We start from the raw sequence: 18,916 nt of genomic DNA, 5'->3' as shown, positions 1-18,916 counted from the left end.
GCCAGTGAATAAGAAACTGAATGAAACGTTGTGATTGTTGCTCTGGTGCCTGGAAAGAACAGAATATGTGGATATGTGTGTTTTGGGCAAATAAAAGGCAATTACTGGGAGTTATGGAGTGTGGTTGGCATTCCATGAGATTTAGACTATAGAATGTTCCACAGTGGACTGTACTGGGGGATAAAATGTTGTTCAGGGCTAAAAGGGAGAATCTGTTAAAAGAGATGTGCCTAAAAGGAAAAGATTTGGTAAATTCTATTTTGGAGTTGTATTTTGTTTAAAAAAATAAATGGTTGTTGAAAAATTGCATGTTATGTAATTTTAATTACATATTATGTAATTTTTTACAGGCTTATAAAAAGTCTTAGAGAATTTTAAGTACCAAAGACACATTATATATTATTATTTCCTCTCTAAAAGTGGACTTTTCCATCTGAGGCATGTATTCTGGAAAAGATAATAAGCAAAGTCTACAGCTTCAGAATTTTTCACTAAGAATTCTCAAACCAATGACAAAATATTGAAGATAAGTCCTCTCATAGGATTAAGAAGCTAAAACTAAATTACCACTTTTTCCTATTTTGCAAATAATCTTATTTGCAAATTTGTCTCAAGGCAACTGAATGAAAAGTAGATATTCTTCTCTCTTGACAATCTCCCTGAAATAAATGGGACAAAAAAAAGCAGTTGTCTGACAGAGTTCTATTTTCCTAAAGAAAATATTGTGGATTAATTGACAAAAGTACCTATTAGTCCCCATGACACCAGTGCTTATAGCATTTGGGGCTTGTCTCTCAGTGTGTAATTTAAATATATATCCATAAAATCCTTGCCAATAATAACAACTTCTTGTCTATTGATGCCACCTAACCATTAAAATCTCTATTAACAATCTTATCTTTGGTATGATATAGTTTACAAAAAAATGTTTTGAACACCTCTAACTTGCAAACCACATGCTAAAGACAGTGGCAAATACAAAGATGAACACAGTCTCTTCATTCAAACTTACAATCTAGTGAGGGAGACAGAAATATAATAGGGAAGTAAACTTGGTATGTTGTTGGTAATTGGCTATGAACTTAAGTGTTTGTGAATCAGGTTTTTTTCTTTAATTTTGATAATAAATAATTTTGAAGAAGTATATTTTGTTTATGTTACCATTTGCTTCAAAGGGAAGTTCTTTTATTTCACAGGTACATCTGTGCAAACATTATGGTACTTAACATTACAAGAAAGTATTATATAATAATTTAAACTCATGATCAAATAACTGCATCATTATACACACAGTAGTTGATAAACAGTTCTGATTACACATCAAATGGAGACCCTTAATGGTGCATTTAAAACATTTATGTAATCCGATGGGAAAGGACATATAGCCACCAAATAGATTCTCACGTTTGGTAATCCTTAAAATTCTTCTCAGCAGCTGTCTATCCTGATATTCAATTATAAATGTAGTGTTTGGAGAAGACACCCCTTCCTCATTTCTTTATATGTGGGAAAGGTTTTGGAAGTATATATGTTAGGGATGTAGAGACTGGAATAATCTAAGGGGAACAAAACTGAGAAGGAAAACAACAAATGTGATTATAGTGTGACTAACTTCTGCTTCTTAGTCTAAGGGGTGGTGGACAGAGAAAAACTTTGTCTCATGCATTCTAAAAATATTCAAAAATGCCAAAGAGGGGAGATGGATTTAATTTAACTTTCCCTACATTAAAGGAAAGTTCTTTATCCTTGAGCTAGTATCTCAATAAAATCCTGACACAGAAAAGGATGTCTGCTGTAGTTCAGTGCATGTTCATTGAATTAATGTACTTTAATACACTTTGCAGGTCAGTAACCATCAGTCCTTCCTTCCTTCCAATGGTTGCACAGAGAGCACTGTCATTTGGTCAGATCATTAATAATTTTGTGACACGTCTTAATTTAGGAATCATTAAGACACAAAACAAATAAGGAGACCAAAGGAAACAATCATTTGAAGAACAGCCATTTGTGATAAAAAAAAAAAAAAAAAAAATCACAGTTCATTCTTTAGTGTACTTCCTACCTTAGTTTCTACCATGGTAAGTAATGTTAGAAATAGGTAAACATTTTGTATTGTGTTAGGACCAAAGAGTTGTTAGTTTTGATCTGATAAAACTTTCCTCCAAACTTCAGTATTTATAGACAGAATTTCTGGTTTGTAAGACCAAACTCAATGTTGATCTTGTCAGAGAAACTAGGAGTAAGAACAAACACACACACACAAGTAGGAAAGTAGAGACTTACTGTATCACGTTGCCTGTTATCTTTCCCTGATATTATCAAGAAGTAGTTCCATGTCAATAGTAACAACAAAACCAGTGGTATCATGTAGAGCTCAAAGTTCCAGACAACAAAGAGAAAGAGCTGGAGGAGAGAGAAGAGAGAAAAAGAGATGAGTCAACTCTGAATTTCATTAGATGGACTCTCTTATTCATTCTCCACTTCAAAAACCACTAAAACTAAATGCTTCAGAACAGGAAGATTTGTCTTGAAAACAAAGCCTTGAGAACTTGTTAGGCATTTTCTAAAAGCACAACTGACCCCTTGAAGTCCACTTTTATTTTTTTACTTTGTTTAATTTCTGTGAAGGAAAAACTGATATCATTACATTGTCAAAGAAGCAATTTTAATTTTTCTCCTCCAGTGAAATTATTGTTAGGTTTGACAAAAAAAAAAAAAAAAAAAAAAAAAAAAAAAAACAGCAAAATGAGCTTCGCTGCATTGTCAGAATAGCCTGATCTATCTGCCTTAATGACAAAGAATGAATCACTATTTAACATCAGGGACTTCTTTTTTTTTTTTTTTTTTTTTTTTTTTTTTTTAATCTCACTTGGATAACACAATGCAACCAGAATAATAGGCAGACGAAAATACCAAGTCTACACCAGAGAGCCCCAAAGATGTCACATTATGAAAAAGCACTGCTACCAACAAGTGTGAAAAAAGCTTGGCTTAATATTTAGTATAGAAATCAAACAGCTCTTGAACAAAAAAAAAAAAAGAGTAATTTTTTTCAAGTTATTTTGCAGAAGAAAATTCTAAAATGCCTATTAATATTATTTTAAAAAGTCATCTATTTCTCTAAATATATAAACTATTTTCTGTTGCAAGATAAATGTTAGATTAAGAACCTACGGTGGCAGATGGAGCCTTTCTAAGAGCATTTACACTGGAAAACAGCACGACATTGGATGTGACATGTGACTCACACCACACCCCCACCAGACTCCTGGACAGATCATCTAAATTCACTGGATCTGTGACTCCTGCTGTCAAATTAAGGTTATGTTAAGTTGGGTGGGATTTAAGAGTTGACTCTAGTGCTAACTAGTTGTACAACCTTTCAGTAACCTATATATTCTCTCTTTAATTTCTTTCTCTAAAATGGGGACAATAGAAGTGCCACTTCACAGTTATGAGAATTAAATCATTAAAATGCATTAAGGATTTAATACACTGCTTGGTATCCAATAAGTAAGCAAAAACAAAATCAAAACCATTATTGAGAAAATGTTATTGATATTCTGGAAATCTAATTATTCACTAAGGTCCTCAAATTCTAATATTGAAAGCTGGAAAGTCATCTGCTGACTAAAATTTAGCTGAATGGTAGCTTTACTGGGAATTTCAGTTAGCTGGTTGGGGTGACAAGCACCTTGTATTTGATAGGTTAGGACACTGAAGGCATAAGGACAATCATGCCAGGCCAACATGGGCCATCTGCAGCCTGATAATACATCTCAGTCAAGCCTACAGCCTGTCCAAATGGCAAACAGAAATAAACTGTGTGGAGTAATAGAGACCCCAGCCTGATGGCTGCAAGATCAAGGCTCTAGACCTTAGAAAGTCACTTTGTCTCTGTGTTTTCATGTCTAGACAGAAGTCTATAAACCTGATCATCTCTAGATTCCATCTCCAATATTTAAAATGACTTTATGACATTACTATACCATCTGATTTTTTTAACATTAAAATTTGAAAACTTGTACATTTTATTGAATTCTTTTATATTCATAACCCAAATGAACACCAAAAAGTACAAATAATGGTTTAGTAATCCAAGGAATGAATTGTGAACAGAATTCATGGTAACTATAGATTTAAGTTCCTGAATAAGAAAATTGCTAAATATTGCAAGGCATAAAGCAGAACCCATATCTTTTCTTTCACCAGAAAAGTAAAAAGATTTCTATAAAAATAAAATATTTTCATTTAATTTTTGAAATTTGTAAAATATATACAAAGATGATATAAAAGATAATTTATGGTTAGGATTACTAAAATCCATGTTTACAAAGATAAGTCTTTATTCAGGAAATAAACTAAGATAAATTTGATAGACATCAATAGATGTAAAGGGGAGAATAATTTTTTTACTAGAATCCATATTAATTCTTTACACATTTGTATGTAACACTTAGATAACCATAGAATGTAAGCTCCTTAAGGGTAGAGACTTCTTTTTTGTTCACTGTTTTGTATCCAGAGCTTAGAATAGTACTTAAGGTAGAATAAACGCTCAATGAGTAAATTTTTACTCAATTAATGAGCAAATGGACACTGGATTCCCAAATTATTCAACAGAAGTCTATTTGATTATTAGTAAAATTACCATAGAGTCACTACATAAAACCAATGGACTTCAGAAAAATTCATTTAGAACTACAACCTGGGATTCTACTGGAAAATTTCTCCCTTCAATAAACCAGTCTACATTAGTACTTCTTCTAGACAATATTCTCTTTACATCCTGGCTACGCAGGCATGAACTGTTTTGCATATGGTCTGAGCACAGTCTTTCTTTTAGTATGTTTGCCTTTTCTGAGGGTACTCACTCTACTCAGTACTCTAACCTCAATGATGCATCTTAAGATTCTTCTACTGCTACATATGACCAACTGTAATTATTTTTAACCTCTTGAGCATATATATTCTCCCTTGTAATGTTTACTCCTAGTGTATTCCAGAATAAACTTCTTGTAATGTCTATGTATTGGTGTTAGTTGTCAGCCTGGTATTACATAGAAAAGGACTTTGCGTCAGCAACAAAGTATGATTTCTGGGAACTTCCCCATTATAGACATCTACCTTTCATCAGATCCAAATCAATATATCAATAGCTTTCTTAAAATGTAGTACTCAGAACTGACACAATGCTTCTCATGAATACCTGTAGTGTATATACATCCTATAGACATGGGCACCAGAACAGGGGTTAGAGAAAGACACAGAAAAGAGAAACAAAGGAAGAAATTACATTAGGTTTATGGATCCTGGCAATGGAAAAACAGTTTTCTTTCCTACTATGTGTTCTTTAAGAATCTACTATTTGAGCAATTGAGAAGGGAACTCCTATTCTTGAAATATTTTTATTTTTTAAAACCCCAAGAAATCTTTGAATGGACTCTAAATACATAAGCATTTACTTTTTTTTTTCTTTTTCAACACCCAATTGAAGATTACAAAATGTTAAAGAGGTATATATTGAATATTTATCATGTGCTATGAAACACTGGGTGTTCAAACAGCTAAAAAAAATTATCTCAGGAGTCAGATTGCTATGAATCACTAAGAAAAAACAATCCTTCACTATAGTGTTCTTGTTAGCTGGTGAGGGTCTTCTGATAAAAAGAGCCCTCAGAGAAAGAAAGGAACTTTTTAGTTCATTACCTTTACACTGAGGCCTCTTCCCAGGGTCCACTAAATTTGTTCCTATCTTCCTCCCTACAGCAAAACTGAGATAATGGGCTGGGTGTGGTGGAGCACACCTGTAATCCCAGTGGCTTGGGAGGCTGAGGCAGGAGGATCCTGAGTTCAAAACCAGCCTCAACAATTTAGTGAGACCCTACCGCTTTAAAAAAAAAAAAAAAAAAAAAAAAAATATATATATATATATATATATATATATATAAGGGCTGGGTTCAATTCCTAGTACAATCAAGCAATCAATCAATCAATCAATCTGAGATAATGAAAAGGCTAGGCCTTCAGTTTAATAGGATATCAGGAGAAAGGAGCAGCAGGTGGGAGAAAACCCAAAGAAGGCCAAGAGAGCACTGGATCTGTCCTTGGTCCTGACTACCCCTTTCCATAGGTTGGGATATAATAATGGGTTTAAGTAGAATGGGAAAAGAAATTAAGGAACAAAACCTCAACACATTCATGGAATACAAATATAAACCATAAGATGTCTAGTATTTGTCCAGATCCAAACTTCCAAAATCTCTTTTACCTCTGTGGGACAGGGAAAGAGGACCCAAGGATTCTAGAACTTTTCAAAATTACATTAAGTGACAAGGACTGTAATAAATTTATATAGTATTTAAATTACTCAACTCCATCACTATGGTATCCTTCCATTATTCCCCCACCACATCACACAGTCTCCTCAACCCTCCCTTTCTTTGTCCCCCACCCCACCCCTGCCACCTACGTTTTATAAGGGAACTTGGACTGTCTACATTTCACTTTTAAATAATCCTTGCCTCCATGCCAAACCAAACATGCAGTCATAAATTTGTTATCCCAGATCATTAGAAACTGGAACTATTCTAAATGTTTGATGGTTTTCTTTTTTAAAAAATTACTAAATGGTTGTTGTTATCTGTATTTAGAATTCTATAGTAGAAACTCTTCATGAGACATTAGCCAAATGGTGATAGTACACATAACCTCCATTGTTATAAAGGAATACTGAGAGGTCTACCCACTATCCTGGCTGTCAGATGTCCTCTTTCAACAAACTTTGGATTGTCAACCAAGATAAAGGAATCCCTGAACAAGGTGCTGTAGTTTGGTCCACTGGAAAGTGCATAGGTGTGCACTGTGGGTCTAGAAGCATTCATGCTCCCTAGTCCCAACCATGACCTTGAGCAAGTTACTAGATTTCACTTAGCTTAATCATCTGAAGAGGGGAAATGATACGATTTACTTTGCAGTTGTGAGGTGGAATTTGCCTACTGCTTGGCATCTACAAGATGCTCAGCAAATAGGAATAGATTAACTCATATTAGTGTGTAGTTCTTTTTTGGCCTTTTTGCCATTTATAACCTTTCCTATGCTGCCTTAGAACCTATAGTTAATGATTTTTTTAAGATAAGAGGTATGTTAAAGAAGTTAAGCCAACTAGAAAAGGGAGAGAGGATGAAATGAATGCCATTTTCGGTGTTTATATTTAAGTTTGTGGTGATCATGTACAGTAAAGACCCTATTTTGTTTATGTTGCCCTATATCCAGGTCTTTTGAGACTGATCAAAGATATCAAGAGAGCAGAGGCCTAAAAAACACAAGACACAGCCACACCATCCCAGAAGCACAGCTGCCTACCTGAGGACAAGTTGGCTCAGGGTGCATGAGTAAGCCCAGCTGAACCTGATCCAAAGTGCCAGGCCACAAAATCATCATTAAGTGAATGGTAGTTTCTTCAAATTACAAATTCTGGAACAGTTTGCTAAAGAGCAAAGGCTAGCTGATATATATTATTCTCTTGGCAAGGAGACACTATGTATAGTATGGTGGAATATGGTTTGCACCAGAAGCCTTAAGAAGTGGTTTCAGCCTGATATTTCATCATCAAAGGACCCTGGGAAAGTTGACTGCTATCTTTTATTTTAGTCTATTATCTATAAATCTCATAACCTTGACCTATTTCATAAGATGACTGAAATAGTGATGAGCTGAAAAGTGACATAAGATGAGCTGAAAAGTGACATATGTGGAAATGCTGTATCACAAAGTACTATACAAATGCAATTTAATGCTTTTTATATTTGAAGTTATTTCCAAGAAAATTACACAGACATTATAAACTAATCCTCTAAGTGAGTATGATAATTTCTCTGAGAAGATGGGTGAAGTTGTTAAACAGGGTACAATTAAACTACAAAAAAAAATTCAGATCTTTAAAGTAGCTCACTATTATTAGTAAATGGCATTTGTATACATTGCAGATTTTGTTAACTCTGGAATTAAAACAATTAAGTTTTAAAATGTCAGTCATTTCTTAAAAAAACTCATGCCCCTAAATATAAAATAAAATCTTGCTCTGAACTGGCAGTTTTATGAATGTCAATTCCTGTCCATAATCCCTTTCATTTTTAAGTTCAAATACCTTTTATTTAATTCAGTATTACCGTGCCTACAATATTAGCATCATTATCAAAAAATGTAATCCTGAAGTGTTTTTGGTTCATTCTAAATCTTAATCCTAAAAATTCAGAATGAAGATTTTGAACATTTTAAACTTACTGAAAAATAAATAATAAAATTTATCCTCATAAGTACCATAGGACGAACTTAGGGGGAAAGACCTGAGAGGCAGACTGTGAAGACCAAGAATCAGAAGGCTTCATTTTACAAGTGAGGAAACTGAGGCCCAGGAATTTTGAGGCTTGTCTAAGGACACCCTCTATTAGTGGCAGAACTAGGTTACTGATTCCTAATCCAGTAACCCACATGCTTTCCCCACAAAGGTCCACTAACTCTAAGGTGAATAATTTTATAATGAATATTGATGCTTTGGTGGAATAAATATTTAGGAACTGATTCAGTTTGTAGATTTTCCATATTTCTTCTTCTTTGGTCTAGGGAAACTACTTTTGCATCAGTGCTAAGAAAGGGAATGATACTTCTTAGGTGTCTGCAAAGGTTTGGTATGGCAAAGAGGTCAAAACTGATGGCGGAAAAGAGGCTTGTGGAGCCCATTTCATTCTTCCTTTTTCTCACTCTCTCACATGGCTCTGAATAATGAAAAGTTGGCTATTCACAAGGTTTCTATTAGATGGGGTTTTCTTCTGTCCAAAATGTTTAGAAGAGGTTAGCAAGGTGGCTGTAAAGGCAACGAATGGGAACTGAATGAGCCAATTACATTTTACAGACAAAAAAGCCTGACTTTTTCACACGAAGATTAAACAAACAAAAAATCTGTTCTACTGAGAAGCTAAGTGAAGGTGGGATAAGGCTTTTCATTTGTGTTTTTAAAAAAAGCAAATCATATAAAGTTGAGTAAATGACTCAAAATATTACAATTTTATAACTACACCATTTCTTAGGAGGTACAGGACATGCATGATTTGTATTTCTTTGAGCTTGGAGGTTTAAGAGTCCCAGACAGGACCCAGCCATTCACACCATCTCATCAATTGATGCTCCCATTGAAGTGCAATGGGAGATGCTTGCATTCAATGATCATTCAGTGCCACACATGACAGTATCCCTGGGGGAGACCACTTCAAAAAATCATTTAAGTTGGAATATTGAATATCCTATTCTTTTGCAAACTACAGTATATTTTAAAAAGAAATCTCATCCAAAATGATTAACACTTCCTACTGTTCAGGAAAAAAGCCTGCCCTTTCAGACTAACAGCTGTGGATCATTAGCTCGCCAGTGATGAGATGTGTTTGATGAGTATTTTTCTTTCTAATTAAGAGATGAGATTCTCTATTTGACTGTCTCTTCAGAAAGAAGTGAAAAAAAATTTCTGCCTACATGGAAAGGCCATCTCTTACAAAACAATTAATTATTTCATGGTCCTTTTAGAAAATCCTTTTCCTCCCTAATTTCAATTCATTTTTTCCTTGAACTTAACACACATTTACACTCAGGCCTTCACAGTATTAACCCATTTTTCACCCAACCTTCACCCCCTAATGCTTTCCTGTTTGTCTCATCACTCAATAATATCTATTTCAAATAAAATAGAAGGAGGAAATGTGCCAAAAGAGCATATATGCTTACAAGAATTAATTCAGAAGGACTTTTTCAGTCTAAAAGAGAACATGTGATATGAAAAAATTCCCTGATGTGAGTGAGGCTCCATATTAGAAAGATGATAAATACATAGGATATGCTTTCTGAAGCAATGATTTAAGACAAAAACTTCAAGGTGCTTAGCAATATATAAAAACTGGTTGTGGTAATGAATACTTAGAAAGAAAATGTTTCACCTCTTCCAGTAAGGCTGGCCTTAAACAAGAGGCTAGGGTATGAATGTCAAGTGGGACCCCAAATATTTTGCTTTTCTTTTTGGAAAAGATTTCATCAGAATTGTCAAGGACGTAAAACTCCTGGATTAAAAACCTGATTGAAGAGTGTAGTAAGAAGCTAATAAAAGCACTGTTTGTGAATTAATCTCATCAGTTGCCTCCTTATGTCCTTTTTAGCACTAAAGAAGAAAAGAGGAAAAGAAGGAAGGAGGGTCAACTTTCAAATATTTAGTAGCAGACTACCACTTCCCTTCCCCAGGGTACTTTTGGAAATATGTAGAGTATTTTTAGTTGTCACAATGATTAGTGTGAGAGAAGGGATATACCGTAGTAGTGGTTGGCGCCAAGGGTATGGATCACTCTGACAAATGCAGGACATTCTCACCTAATGTGAATTTTCCTGCCCAGAATGTGAATAGGAGTCCTTTTTGAGACTATCAGTTTGCCATGTAGACAACAGAATATTCCAAAATTATGAAGAAACTGTACTTACATACACAAGTGCACACAGAAGGAGGCTGGGTGTATTTCCATGGAGACAGCATGACTTATGACTTAGGGACTGAGAGTAAGTTAGTAGTGGGGAAAATGCTGCACTTACTCATAAGCATTTGCACTAGATTTTCTCTCTAGCTATTAATGTTTAATATTAAAAGTATGGTTAAAAAGAAGTAGAGGTGTATCTCCTGTGTTCATTTACTCTCCCTTGAATTAAGTCAGGCTCCACCACACTATCAGAATTTTCAAACCTAGTCTTTGGGGAAGGGGGCAGCTTTGCCTTAATTTAAACAGTAGATGGTATCATTTCTTTTAAGGTCTTTATTTATGATTGGTTCTTCAAAGCGTTTTGTACCACTGCCACTCATCATGTGTGTGGTGAGCCAAATTAGTTCCTAGAATAAGGACAGATTTTCCAAGGTGGTTTTAAAGTATGAAGTGTGGCTCTTTGGAAGAAGAGGTTTTACTTCCTTTGAACAATTCTCTGTCTAACACGAACAGATGCAGGAAACTGGTGATGAACTCAGGCCCACCGATTCTCTCCACCTTGCGATGTTTCCTGAGATCATGCCACAATGACATGGGTGGGGGTGGGGCTTTGTATGCTCAAAAGATCCCCTCACAGAGCAATGTCTCTCTCCTATTAACTAGAATGAGAATGCTTTCTTTTTTGATTTGTCTCAACCAGTTATCAAATTAACAAGATGTTTACTGTGTTTTGGAACATGAATTTTCTATGTGTTATGGTTTGCATCTGGAATGTTCTCCTAAAACTCATGTGTTAAAGGTTTGGTCCCCAATTCTTCAATGTTCAGAGGTGGGGCTTTTTGGAGGCAATTGATCACGAGGGTTCTATTCTCATCAGTGGATTAATGTCTAATGGATTAATAAGTTGAATTGTCTATTGGGAGGCGGGACCTGGTTGGTGGAAGTAGTCACTGGGTATTCCATGGAAGGTCATTTCTTGTGTTTGGCCCCTTCCCCCTGCCCCCCCCCCCCCAGCTGCCATTGAACTAAGTAGCTTTCCTCTGCCATACTTTCAGCCATGATGTTCTCTCTCACCTCAGGCCTAAAGCAATGAAGTCAGATGACCATGGGCTGATGTGACCCCAAATAAATCTTTCTTCCTCTCAGTTGTTTATATCAGACATTTTGGTTAGTGATGAAAAACTGACTAATGCAATATGTTTATAGCAAAAACTCAGAGTGCATTATCTACAAAATGATTCTGGGTAGTGAATAGGCAAAATATGTTAGGAAGGTTGTGCATCTCTGTTTTGGTGATGGAATGAGGTATATGGTTAGGAGTAGTTAAGAAAAAAAAAGAAAAGAAAAAAGAAAGAAATTGGTTAACTTACTAGCAAACTTTGAATTGAACACATGTACTGTACCTTGGTTCATTTACTTACTGATGGTGTTGAAAAACATTGTTTGTTCAGATTTACATTAACCACATAAATACATATACATCAGAAGGTTTCTATTCTTTATTTTGTGAAATTGACCAGTGGATTTTTGAAGTTGCTATCTGAAATTAAAGTCAACAATCTTAGAACATCCATGTTTTTTGAAAAGCATAACTTGACTCCATCTATTAAAGAAGCAACTGTGACAACTAGATAGGACTCATTTGAAGATGTGCTACATATGATCCATGGAAATAGCTATTGAGGAATCTCCACAACAAAATGGACTAAAAACCTTCAGAGATGGTGCTATTCACTAATCATAGGATAATGTACACTACTTTTCTTGATGAAGATATTGATAGAATCTGCCAGTCAGAAGATTTAGGAAATTATTTATTTAGATGTTTCTTTCTTCTTTTTTTTTTTCTTTTCAGCAAGTTGTACTGATATTTTATGTCATTTTTATCAAATTCAGAGATGAAAATCTCTGACTTTGCTTTGAGAACACTGACAACTCCAAAATATAAAGCCCAGAGTATGTCCGACCTGAATATTACATCAACCACACATGAATAACTGATAAGAAATCCCTACAATGTTATGAGCTTAATGTTAATGAAAGTTTGGATGTAGAGTGATAGTGACAAATGTTTATAGATGCATGGAGAATGTTGTTTCTTCGAGATACGTTCCATTAGAAATTAGTTCTTTACCTAGTGGCTTATAATACCAATCATGGTACTGAACACAGTTGATGTTTTAATTTTAATTTTAATTTTTTTCATTTGCAAAAGTTTGGATCACCCATAATTGAGCCACATGAAAAGTTATTCTTTCAGATTCCAGATTAGCACATATGTATTATTTCAAATAACCAAAGATGGACCATGAAGAGGAATTGGTATTATTTGGCCCACATGGAGGTTGCTGGTATGCAGTAACAATCACTCTAAAAACTTAAACAAATTGAGAACTAACGTTAAAACACTTTTTTCTCTAACTTACAAATAAAGCATGGAATGTTCTTTACCTCTGCTAGTGAAATAGTTGAGGGTTTTTCCAGAAAGAATTGGATCCCGGAGAATGGGTGTAAGACCAGCTTCAGTGAGCTTAATAGCCTTAACTCATTCTTAAATGTTTCTTTGATGTAGTTCTTGGGTAATTTTTAGAGTAATTGTTAGTTGTCCCTTTATGCCTTCAGTGACAATGAAAAAGGCATTGCCTTTCCCATGATCTTCAAGTCATTAAATAAGGTTCTGATATCCCTTTTTATCTTTCCAGTTCTTAGATTATTAGTGAACTAAATTATTACATTAAATGTGATCTTTTATTTAGGAATATTTTCATGTAAACTTACCATTTTATATGTTTTCTGGGACTTGAGAAGTTCTATAGATATTTATGAAAGCTTATTACACAGTTACCTTTACAAATTTTTAAAGAAATGAATCTTTTACTGAAAAAATGAATCTGAACCTATTTTTGAAATCGGTTCTTGGTCATTTCCACTTCTTATGTATGTAAATGCTGCATCTAGACACACAAATTTTATACCAATGTTTGCTGATGTACAAAATGTAAAATTTCCCCTAAGCTTGAATTTTGGCTTTAAAGCTATCTCCATCGTGAACAGGTACAATATTTAAGGCAACAGCTGGCACTTCAGTTGCTCATGGGGGGAAACTCCCTCTGTTCTATATACTGTGCCAGAAAATAGTATACCCAGCCATCTAACAAGCCAAACACATGTTAGTGAAGTCTGTGATACAAGTTACTTTAAAAATTAGACCTGCAGTCTTTATACTCCCAGTTCTAACTCATTGAACAGGAATGCCTTTAAGAAAGCAGATGATGAATTATGGTGATTCTTTTTGTATAGTAGCTGATGCGCACAGGGTTGCACTATGCCAAGTTTGGGGATGTTAGGTATCATTCTGACTCACTTCCACTCAAATTATTTCATTCATACCACCAATTTTTGATCTTTCTTTTTAATCCTCCATACTTATTGCAGTTTGTTACTGCTGATTATTCTTTGCTCAGATTTAACATCTTCATTTCAATCTTATAATCACAAAGCCCAAGTCAGAAAATGTGTTTTAAAATTTTCACCCTCATAAATAGATTTAAGACCTAATAATATCATATATTTCAGCTATCTTACCAGCTTCTGAAACTTCATCTCCCATTCTGTCTTATAATTTTCTAATTTTCTCCTTCACTGGTCTCATTCCCCCAATCCCTCTGTTCTGGAAAAACTTCAAGAGTTATGTTTAGCAGCTCTAGCTATGTCTGAACATTTCTCTTTGCAATTCAAATAATCATCTTAGGCTGATTTTAACAGCCTTCTTTACTCCATTCCATCTTTTACCCTTGCTGCGTAATGTTTACTGATGAATGTCTTTCTCCCATTTCTTAGCAGATCTAAGTGGTCTCGTTAGTGCACGGAAAGCCTAAAGGTTTGAACACTAAGTATACATTTCTCTTGGCTATTTTCCACACCTCTAAATATTCTCTTAAGTGCAACAGGGCTTGTGTTTCAATGGTAACAGAAGTTATCAGAGAACACTAGTTTAGACAGCAAGCAAGCCGAACTCCAACTGTTCAAACAGCCTGACTTTTGCAGTAAAAGGAAAGGCCCACGGCCAAGACCACTGAGATGAGCAGGTATTTTTAGTTCACTTGTAGGCCAGCTCTAATGTAATTCTGAAATGTTTTCTTCAAACCAAACCCAACTTTTTCAGGGCTGTCCAAATCTGTTTTCTTTTATAGCAAGTACAAATTCTTGGAGCAAGGGAAGCATGCGTATCATTTGCAATGCTGCTGCATGTCTATGGTGTTGATGCCCGATGGCTCAAATTAGTCCGCAAAACAGATGAGCGCATTGTAATTAGCTCTTGTCAAACTGTTAGAAATACAAAAACCATTTCCACTGTAATAAAAATTATGAAAAAGAAAAATCTCTCATATCGTTTCCAGCCAAAATAGTTCCTGAAATGTCTTGTAGTTTAGGATTCCAGAGTTCTAAAAGAAGGCCATTTCATTTTCAGAAAAGCTTTCACTTCATTGACATGGGGATGCTGAGATGCATTATCTCTCAGACGTTTTTGTTGTTTTATTTGATTGCCTGTAAAATCTCATTTCTAAAAATGACCTGTCAGGAATGGACATATTTTGTTGAGCCACAAGGTGCTGATGTATGATTCTCAATAAACATTTATGCTTCTTTCAGTATTTTTTATGCAAAAATTTTCTGCACTTTTTCTATCAGTGTGTTACTATGCTCAATTTTCCTGAATAACTAAATATTGCATCCTATTTAAACAAAAGAGGATATTTAAGCTGGCATTAATTGTAGGTTCACACGGGACACTTTGATGCCAAACTCGCACATGATGACCATCAGTTTCTTGTTGACAATTTACTTGGATATTCATTATCAGGACAGGGACTCAAAAGATGACTTTGTTTAATCTTTTAAATTATTTGCAAGGAGAGTTTTATAGCTCTCTGGAACTTAATGACTCTCAAGGAAACATACGGGCTATTAATAGGCGTCCATTTTTAAAAGCAAATTTAAGCACTAGCTGAATGGTGATGCAGTTTGAGATTAGATTATATAAACCAAAAGTTATCCCCTTCTATATGTTTTTGGAACCTTCCTAAATATATCTTAAGGGTTAAGTGTGGGACTGAGCAGGATGGTATAAATAAATATATCTTTAAAAGTAATAAAATTACTGTATGCAAAAGTTAATACAAAATAGATCATAGAGCTAAAACCATAAAACTTCTAGAAGAAAGCATAGAAAAAATATTTGTGATTTTGGGTATGCAAAGAATTCATAAAATGACACTGAACACATTCTGTCTCCTTAATCTCTCAGTCTATTTCTTTCTATCTCTCTATATATGTACAAGTAAATGTATTGGACTTCCTTAAAGTTAAAAACTTTAGTGATATACAAAAGGCCATTAAAAATGGAGAAGATAGGGCTGAGGTTGTGGCTCAGTGGTAGTGTGCTCACCTAGCACACATGAGGCCCTGGGTTTGATCATCAGCACCACATAAAAATAAAATAAATGTATTGTGTCCACCTACAACTAAAAAAATATATATTTTTTAAAAAATGGAAAAGATAAGCCTCATTTTAGAAGAAAGTAATTGTAAATAATATATATATGATAAAGGACTGGTACTCAGAGTATATAAAGAACACTCAAAACAAAAATGTAAAGATGAAAACCAAACTAAAAATAGGCAAAAGATTTAATAGACTTTTTTTTTTTTTTTTTTTTTTTTTGTGGTACTGGGGATCGAACTCAGGGCCTTGTGCTTGTGAGACAAGCACTCTACCAGCTGAGCTATCTCCCCAGCCCTTTAATAGACATTTTACCAAAGAAAACACATGATTGGTTAATAAGCTCAACCTGATTAGTCAATAGGGAAATGGAAACTAAACCACAATAAGTTATCACTTCATATCCACTGAAATTACTATCAAGATGAAAAGTACTATATGTTGGTGAAGATATGTAGAAATCAGAATGCTCCTATACTGTTGGTGGAAATGCAAAAGAACGCAGCCACTCTGCAAAACATTTTGGTAGTTTCTTAAAATGGCAAATGTAAACTTATCTTACAAACCAACAATTCCACTCCTAGGTAGCCAAAAGAAATGAAAACCTATGACTAGATAAAGACTTGCACATTCATACAGTATTATCCATGTTACTGTCAAAATGAAAACAAAACATGTTTATCAACTGGTGAATGGATAATCCAAAAGTAGCTCTAGCCACACAATGGGATACTATGCAGCAACAGAAAAAACACCACTGATGCCTTCTATGTCATGAGCTCAAAATCATTACCCTAAGTGAAAGAAGTCAGATGCTAAGGATATAGTATGTGATTCAATTTAAAAGAATATACAGAAAAGGCAAATCACTTGAAATAGAAAACAGACAAGGGAGATGGGTGCAGTGTCGTGCACCTGTAATCCCTGCTCACTCTTGAGGCTGAGACAGGAGGATCGAAAGATGGAGACCAATCTGGGAAATTTAGTGAGCCTTACAATGAACAATAAAAAGGACTGGGAATGTAGCTCAGTGGTAGAATGTCCCTGAATTCAATACCCAGTACAGCAAAGAAAAATAAATAGAAAAGAGAGCAGATTAGTGACTGGCAGGCACTGGAGGCAGAATATGGAGGCAAATCAGGCTATAATCAGGCAAAAGGGATCCTTTTGAAATACTGGCTGCACAATTCTGTAACTGAACTAAAAATCAGTGATTTTACACTTTAAACAGGAGATTTTGTGGGATATAAGTTATACCTCCATACAACTCTTTAGAATAAAAATAGATAAACATCCAATACAAATTCTTGGGAGAAAGTAGGCTAAGGCAAAGAATGGTAATGGATCTTGGGTGTGTCTTGCCAATACTCCCAAAATATTAAAAATTCTAATTGACAACACTATCCATATGCTGATTCTTCACTCAGTTGCTCCTTATTTGAGTTTAGCAAAGTTCCATAAAGGTCATTGAGAAATAGCTAGGACAATACATCAGTTATTGCTAATTATAATTGCAAAAGCAAAATCCTAGAGGCAGGTGATGGAATGTGACAATAAAATGCTACCACCCTAGGGTAAGATGATTATGCCATTAGTTCTAAGTTCCCATGAAAAATATGATCAATTTTTTAAAAAATATAGAATTTTGTCACCCTCTGAATAAGAAATGGATGAGAATTTGAAAAGCAATTCTAAGGAAAGTCAAAGTTTGAGATGTGAGAAGGAATAGAAAAAGAAAGCTGGGGCAGGAAGATCACAAGTTCAAGGCCAGCCTGGGCAATTTAGCAAGGCACTCTCTCAAAATTAAATAAAATAGGTTAGGGGTACTGCTCAGTGGCACAGCACTTGCCTAGCAAGCCCCACACCCTAGATTCAATGCCTAGAACTGCAAACAAACAAAAAACATACCAAAAAAGGTAGTATATGTGTTGTGGCCAGGGGAGGGCAGGGAAGCGGGGGCTGGGGATAGCTTAACTACCTCGCTGAGTGAAGATTGGTAAAAAAATGAACAAAACCAAATCCTGGCACAAGGAAATGAGGATGGACTATAGAAGGTCCTTGTGCCTGTCCAGAAGAAAGCACCACTGGGTGAACAAGATGATGTTTTCTTACCTGGTCGTCATGCCAGGGAGCTCTTTTAATTTGGGACTAGAGTTAGGTTTCCTTTGCCTTCCTTAGTGATCTCTATTACCAATTTACCTTTAGTCCATCTGGCAGGAAATAAATCTCACCCCTCTACATTAATCCTTAGAAATAGCAGGGAAACATGTAAGCGGGTATTTGTTTTATTTTTTTGGTCAGCAGCAGTCAGCAACTCCCTTTGGTTGGTTGAGTTTGTTTTTCTCAGTATATTACATCAAGAAAATAGAAATGAAAACCGCTGAACACAGCAGGACGAGTGAAATAATCTGAAAACCACTTCCAACTGTTTTTATGTGAGCACTTCTAAAGCTCTAAGATAATCCTGTATCTTCCTATAGCTGCTACAAAACATTTCTTAATTTTTTTTCCATGATAAAGCTTAATACATGTGTTTGTAAGTTAACTAAATCATATCAAGCACAGAAAAGCAGGTGAGACCTGGCAGATTTCCCATTGTTTTTATAGTCATTTTCTCTATCTACCGGTTGCTGCAATCTAAACTGGCTCTGGGTTCTGCTGTCAGCTCCCAGGGAGCTATTCTATCTCCCGTGGAGACAGGTGTGGCTTTGTCCTCCAAGTGCAGGACCCTGGGCAGAGTCCAGCTCTCCTTTCACTAGCTCCCTGTTGTGGCGACACTGCACTTCTCTCATTTACATCTTTGCCTCTCAGATATATTCGAGCACCTTCTATCCAGAAGTGTTCATCCCAAGTCTCACTCTAATAAAGACATCACCTCAGTAGCAACTCTGGATTCAGTGTT

The 18,916-nt window shown here is 35.2% G+C and overlaps 1 protein-coding gene across 1 annotated transcript in view; it reads right to left on the bottom strand.

The window, feature by feature from the left end:
• Nucleotides 1–18,916, bottom strand: part of MCTP1 (multiple C2 and transmembrane domain containing 1) — a 564,948-nt gene that overhangs the window by 123,768 nt on the left and 422,264 nt on the right. The window contains 1 exon segment of the mRNA XM_079146016.1: nt 2,284–2,403. Coding sequence (XP_079002142.1) covers nt 2,284–2,403 — 120 coding nt within the window.

The sequence above is a fragment of the Sciurus vulgaris genome (genome assembly GCF_902686455.1).
Source record: "Sciurus vulgaris genome assembly, chromosome: 6".
Classification (NCBI taxonomy): Eukaryota; Metazoa; Chordata; class Mammalia; order Rodentia; family Sciuridae; genus Sciurus; species Sciurus vulgaris.
Note: the sequence above shows the minus strand (reverse complement) of the source record. Positions and strands in the feature narration are given on the sequence as shown.